The sequence below is a fragment of the Quercus suber genome, unplaced genomic scaffold (genome assembly GCF_002906115.3).
Source record: "Quercus suber isolate HL8 unplaced genomic scaffold, Cork oak 2.0 scaffold_657, whole genome shotgun sequence".
NCBI classification, from domain to species: Eukaryota; Viridiplantae; Streptophyta; class Magnoliopsida; order Fagales; family Fagaceae; genus Quercus; species Quercus suber.
Genome location: NW_027070098.1, coordinates 76,728 through 83,508, shown reverse-complemented (window position 1 = coordinate 83,508; position 6,781 = coordinate 76,728). Strand labels below are relative to the sequence as shown.

Sequence of the window (6,781 nt, the reverse complement as noted above, 5' to 3'; positions counted from 1 at the left end):
AACGCCCACCACTAATATAGTAGATGACGTGGAGTGATGTGCACATAAGAAAGTATACCATGTTTCGGTAATACTAATTTAGTATCTGTTTTGGTATTTCTTACCCAATAAATGAGTGACATCTATTTGAAAAAACCATATCAAACTATTTCAATAAATTAATTACAATTTTTTATACTATCAAGAAGATAAATTAATCATTTATTAGAGTAGTCTAATGTAATTTTTTAAAACAAATATCATTCATTTATTAGGTAAGAAATACCAAAACAAATACTGAATTTGTATTACCAAAAACTTTCTCCTTCTAATGGCATGGTGCTAACATAGTAGTTGACGTGGCAAGCTAACATTGTAGAGCTGTGTGGCAGCAACAGATTGTGAAATGTGACAACATCAATTTGTGACACATGGCACACAGAACACGCATCCTAATGTTGCTGGTGTGTGTCAGGGTTAGGTACTTAAGTTGGCTTCCCAACTCAAGAAGGAATAATTAATTCTTTCTCATGCTCTTCCAATCTATTACATGTTCATTGCCTTCTTGAAACCAATCACCAATGATATATATCCACATATCCACAACTTAAGGCAATGGACCAAAAACGAGGAACACAGTTAAAAAATAGTATACAAACTAGGGGACGAATGAGAAACGCTACCTGAAAGTGTCTTTAAGGTTGGGAAAAGCAAATAAAAAATTGACATGTTACCATTTTATTAGTTTAATTCTATAGTTCTTAGTGCGTTAAAAAATCCTTGCAATATTCTAATGTTCTATTTGCTTGAACCATGTGGTTTATATTACAGCTTCGTGTCAATTTGCCGAGCCCAATAATGTCCGATCCTCACTGCGTCGATTAACGACAAGTGTCGGTCAACCAAATGTGAAAGAAAATGGGCAGGAATTTGTTCAATACAAAAGTAAAAAAGATAGGCCCACAACGAACGAACTTTAACATCATTCCTATGCTATAGGGGCTGTCTAATTCTTTTAGCTTTCACATATAATAAATAACAACAAAGAGGAAAAGCTTGAAGAAACAGTAGTCTTCATCCAATAATGTTTCCTTACCACCAAAGCGATTAGGTGGTGTGGCAATTCTCATCCATTCCCCACCAAGAAGAAAGAATGCCACAATATCAAGTACCGGATCAATGCCTCACGCATCAAATATTAGACAATGATGAAGCAAATACTATTATTAATAAGAAGATCATGCGTAGGGACACTGAAAGACAAAGAAGAAAGAAAATGGCCATTCTTAATGCATCACTTCTGTCACTGCTCCCTATGGAAATGATTAAGGTTAGGATTCATGAACCTTCATTTAATTTTCTTTCTTCATATGTCACATAACTTTAATAGAATTTCAATGTTCTGTCAAGACATGGCTATGCATCCTTTTTTTCTTGCTTTGCATAATTGTTGTTTTGGTGGGTTTTTAGGGGAAGCGCTCGGCATCTGATCACACAAACGAGGCCATGAATTATATTACATACCTGAAGAATAAGATCCAAGAATTGAGTGTGAGGAGGAATGAGCTTAAAAATTTATCTAATTTGAGTGAAGTCCAACCTTGTTGCGATGGGGTGCAAATTTTAGTAACAACCAATGTCAATGAAGGTTTGCTTCTGTCGGAAGTGCTTGAAATCTTGCTCAGAGAAGGACTTGATGTAGTTCACTGTTTTTCAAGTAGAGAAAATGAAAGGTTAATTTACTCTATTCAATCCAAGGTACGTACGTTTGATAATAATTCATTTATTTCTAGGTTTAGGGTTTCCATGAAATTAGGAAGTACCAAACGGCTAGAAACTTGTGCCTGAGTTTGTCCAATTTGAATTACAGGGCAATGATTTGGGATGCCTTGATCTATCTGGGCTGCAACAGAAATTGAATGATCTCATCTTATCATCGAGATACATTTGAAAGTGACATTGTATCCACCTGCTGAGAACCACTCCCTTGATCTGAACCCTAAACTTGGTTAACTCATTGAAAGTACTTGAATTTTCACATCTTTTTAAGGGTTTTTCTTTTGTGAAGAAATTCAACGGAATCTTTAAAGTTGGAGATAGCTTGTAAAACTTTTTAGAAACTGTTTCTAGAGGAATAGTTCAGCTTCATCTAGAAAATATGCTGTTGGCATAATAATTAATTAGCTAATTGGCTATCATTTCAAGAGCTCACTCACTATTGCATGCATATTAATTATTTTGTCTCAGCTTATGCTCGCTAAAATGGCCATGTTTTATTATGTAATTGGTATACAAACATATAGAGAATAGACTATATTGGAAACTCAAATCATAACTTGCATAGGTACTTCATTTGATGGTAAGTTGATATTATTGTTAATGATCTTTGTATTGGGTGTACGGACACAAAGTCCAGCCCACACAAGACAAGTTTATAAGTCAGTGGCCCACATCACGGGCAAAAGTAGACCTAATGCTTTTTGCATTTGACAAACGATTGCTTATTTGCTTAGGAGAAAACAAAAGGTCACTGAGGTTTCTTATATTAACAGAATTTATTTGTGGTTTTAGAGTGCCATTAGGAAGGAAAGAAAAAGGCAGACACTGAGAGCCAGGCAGAGCTAGCGAGAAGAAAAAAAAAAATAGATATAGTGTGGGGTGCATTTGAGAGGACAAAGAAAATAAGAAGAGTTTTTTTAGTTGTCATTTGTCACACACAAGGAAAAGAAAATTAAGGGTTTCTCTGAGGAGAGATTTTTGAGAGCCACAGTATATTACATAGATTTGTAGTATTTAAAGTAATTGCAAAATCAAGAAAGGAATTTTTGGAACTCTTCTCTCTTTCACAAGAGAGAGAAAGTTTCGCAATGAGCACAAGTTGCTAACATGTGCCTGAGTCCCTCCATAGCTCTATTGCAAGTGCTAGATTCTACATGAGCCCTCCTCAACACTCGTGTCTCTCTCGCCGCCCTCATTGGTGTTTTTCTCCATTTTTGTTGTGGATACATGCCAGCCTAGATCCGCCGTGTCTTGTCCACCGGTGGCAGCTGAGCCACCTTTTAAACCCTTAAAGGGAGTCTGTGGACCAAGTTTGACTCACACCTATTTGGATTTGAATTCCTTAGCACCTGATTGTTGGATCTTTACATGGATTCTCTAGTGCTGGTGGTTTCCTACTCTTAGCACCAAGCTCTGTTATCTTCACAATGAAGTAGGATTTCTCTTCTAAATCTGGTTTTGGTGTCTATGAGATAAATCAAATTGTAATGTTCTTTTTTGAGAGCATAAGAATATCTAATAAGTTGTATTGATTTTCTTGGAAGATATAGAAATGTTTGCTAGATCGTATTGGGTTTTTCACCACAAAGTTTGGATTGTTTTTGGTTGTAATCTTTCTCTAGGTGCATGGTCTCTCCCCACATTATCTATTGCATTTTTCTTTTGGTTTTTCTTGTAATTATTATTTAGCAAAATATTCTGATACTTTATCTAAAAAAAGTACTAAGAGTAAGTGAAGATTTTAATTGAGTTTATATTAATTTCTACACAGGTGATATTGATGAATTTGTTCTAAACTCAAGTTTTAGACATAAACATTAGAGTCTAATGTAATTGATTTTGTTATAGTAGATTTATTCAAATTTAATCCTATGGTTTTTCCCTTCACATAGAAAACTTATTTACTTGGGAGTAGTTTGAAATCTTGGTTTGGTAATTTTGGTTAGAATATCTGGAATTGGTTAAAATTAATCATTTGTTGAATTTCTTAATATACATAAGGCTAGATTGAGGCCCAATAAGTGGTATCAAAGCTTAGCTGATGTAGTGTGTGTTTTATTATGTGAAATAAGATGGAAGAGAAAATTGAGACCATGATAAATTAATGGATTCCAACCTATCCTGTTTGGAAGCCTAAGATGGAGGATTTGTTTTATTAAGATGGAGGATTTGTTTTATTATTAGGATTTGTATGAGCCTATTGAAGGTGTTATGACCAATCCAAAGGAGAAATCGATGGAAAAAGATGAATAGGAAAACTATCAGGTTTATCTGTCATGAGTAGATGATTGCGCGTTTCATCACACTGCAAGTGTGACTAGTGTTTATACACTTTGAAAAAGTAGGAAAGCTTGTACGAGCGAATGACTTCTCAAAATTAAGAATGGTTAGTTAGGAAGCTTGTGAATTTATGACTTTAAAGGGAGAATAGTTGTTGTTGAGTATTTGAGTGAATTGTGGACTTGATGAATCAGTTGGCTACAAGGAAGATAACATTAGATGAGGAGTTACAGGCATTGCAAGTTTGCAACCATTGAGCACTCTTCCTAACAGTTAAGAAACATTGGTGGTATCATTTATAACTCTGATTTTAATGGTGTTGTAGTCGAGTGATGTGAAAGACAACATATTCAATACAAAATTAGGGGAAAAGATGTGGGCATTGATGACACAAGAACAAGTTTTTGTCACAAAGAATAGGGGTATAAGTAAAAGTATGAGGTCAAATGATCATGGTAAATTCAATAACAAGTCAGAATCAAGATAATAGATTTCAATCTAGGAAGATTATAAAATTATGTGTATGTATGTATGTGTATATATATATATATATATGAAAAGAACTAAATGCAAAGATTAAAAGAATCAAAATGATAATAAAACAACAACTACTTGTTGGGGAAAAATCATAATCCTCTCAATGTGTATATGTGAATTAAAATATATAACTACCAAGCAATACCAAATTAAGGAAACAAAAATTTTAGCAAGCACCACATAAACACAACCACACAAAAATACTAAATCTTACATGGAAAACCTTCCAGTGTAGAAGGAAAAACCACAGGGCAACTCCGAAAAATATTCACTATGAAATAGAGATTACAACTATCAAGTTTATATTAAACTTAAGTCTATAATAGATTGGATATACAACAAATAAATCTGAAGGAGTAAATACAATCTCACCACAAAATTAATAGTAAAATCTTCCTCTGAATACTCTAACTCTCCATGGTTATAGCGCTCAAAAACTCCATGAGAACTCCATCAATTTATTTTTTTTACGTGGAAAACCCTCCAGTGTAGTAGGAAAAACTGCGGGGCAATTCCGAAAAATATCCACTATGAAATAGAAATTACAACTATTAAGTTTATACTAAACTTGAGTCTACAATAGATTGGATATACAACAAATAAATTTCAAGAAGTAAATACAATCTCACCACAAAGTTAACAGTAAAATCTTCCTCTGAATACTCCAACTCTCCATGGTTGTAGCACTCAAAAACTCCATGAGAACTCCATCAATTTATCTTCCTTGTGTGTAACTTAAGTAAAGAAAAATGTCTCTTTTTTTCTTTTTCACTCTCTCACACTCACACTGTGTTTCTCTCTATCTTTTCGAACTGCACCTCTCAAGTTGAAGCTCTCTCTTTTCTGTGTTTCTTGCCCACTCTAGAACTCACACAAAATGGCCGAATGGCTCTCTGTTTTCTTCAACTCTCCACAAGGCTGAATGGCCTTAGTTTCTTTCTTTTCTTTTCCTTCAGCGTGTCCTACACGCCTTGCATCACTTCTCATTAAGAAAAGTCAGACCTCTCTCATGCTTTGGTCATTTCTCAGTAAATGAAAAAGCTAGTCTTGAAGACTTTTGGAACAAGCTCATAAATGAGCTTTAACAAATGTGTGTGCCGGAATCCAAAGGGTGTCACGTGCACCCAACACTAGTATGACTAATGATAAAGCTATGATGCTAACAATGATGTTAAGTCGACTATTAATTTGACAGTTTCCCACCATGTTACTTTTACAAAAGAATTAGTTAACACATTACCAATTTTCATTAATATTCCCATTTCGAGGTATTTTATCAATAAGAAAAAAGAAATAGAACATGTTTATACTTCTAGAAAATAAAAAAACAAAACACATTTGTTTTTGAAAGATAACCTTGAATTCACAATAAAAATGAATCTAGAATCCATTAGAGAAACAATAAAGAAAACTCAATAATTTTATCAAACTGAATCTCAATTCTTCAACAATGTTTATAGACTTGAAGATTTATTTAAAGGCTTAGTAAAACTTGACAAATAAGAAATTAAGTAATATATTCTAAAATAAATTATAATTAATATCTAATCATAATATGAGCCTAATTTGACCTAAAAAGCATTAAAAATAAAGAAATAAATGCTTAAAAAGAGCAACCACTGTATATCATTGGTGCGGTGGTCACTCCACAAGTATAAATGCTTATAGGGTGTGAAGGGCAAGGGGTTGAGGTTCAAGTATCTAGGAAGAAAGTTTACACACATATACACTTATATTAGACTATAGTAAAAATTCTATTTTGTATCAAAAAAAAAAATTACCTTAAACTTAAAAAGCATCAAATGTGAAAGTTATGATCTAATGCAAAGTAATTAATTTTATCCTTTTGTTAGGGGCGGGGAGAGCATTGGAGTCTGGTATGACTTATAGTCAAGTTTCATAATGGTCTTCTTTCTTTAAGAGTAAAAAATATCTTGTTATCAAAAATAAATAAACAAATAAAGTTTCTTACCCTTGATAATTTTTCTGCTAATTATAAAGTACATAATTCCAATTGTCAAATGTCTAGAAGTTTTATTTTTTGTTGGATATTGTTTTGTTTCTTTTTAAAAATAATTTGATAATTTGAACAATGAGAATAGGTGATAAAAATGCAGGAATTATATAGTAGCGTCAGCTTCTAGTATTTGTTCAAAATAAACCTTTTAAGCTTAAACTTTATGCTTCTCGTCCCATTTAAATTTTG

At 33.2% G+C, this 6,781-nt stretch overlaps 1 protein-coding gene across 1 annotated transcript; it reads left to right on the top strand.

Annotated features, from left to right (window-relative positions):
- The first annotated feature begins 1,010 nt into the window (after positions 1 to 1,010).
- On the top strand, positions 1,011 to 2,177 carry LOC112012146 (transcription factor bHLH126). The gene is made up of 3 exons (XM_024044526.2): positions 1,011 to 1,309; positions 1,450 to 1,737; positions 1,850 to 2,177. Exons 1-3 carry the CDS (start codon positions 1,133 to 1,135, stop codon positions 1,928 to 1,930), a joined length of 546 nt encoding a protein of 181 aa, XP_023900294.2. The 5' UTR covers positions 1,011 to 1,132; the 3' UTR covers positions 1,931 to 2,177.
- Positions 2,178 to 6,781: the final 4,604 nt, after the last annotated feature.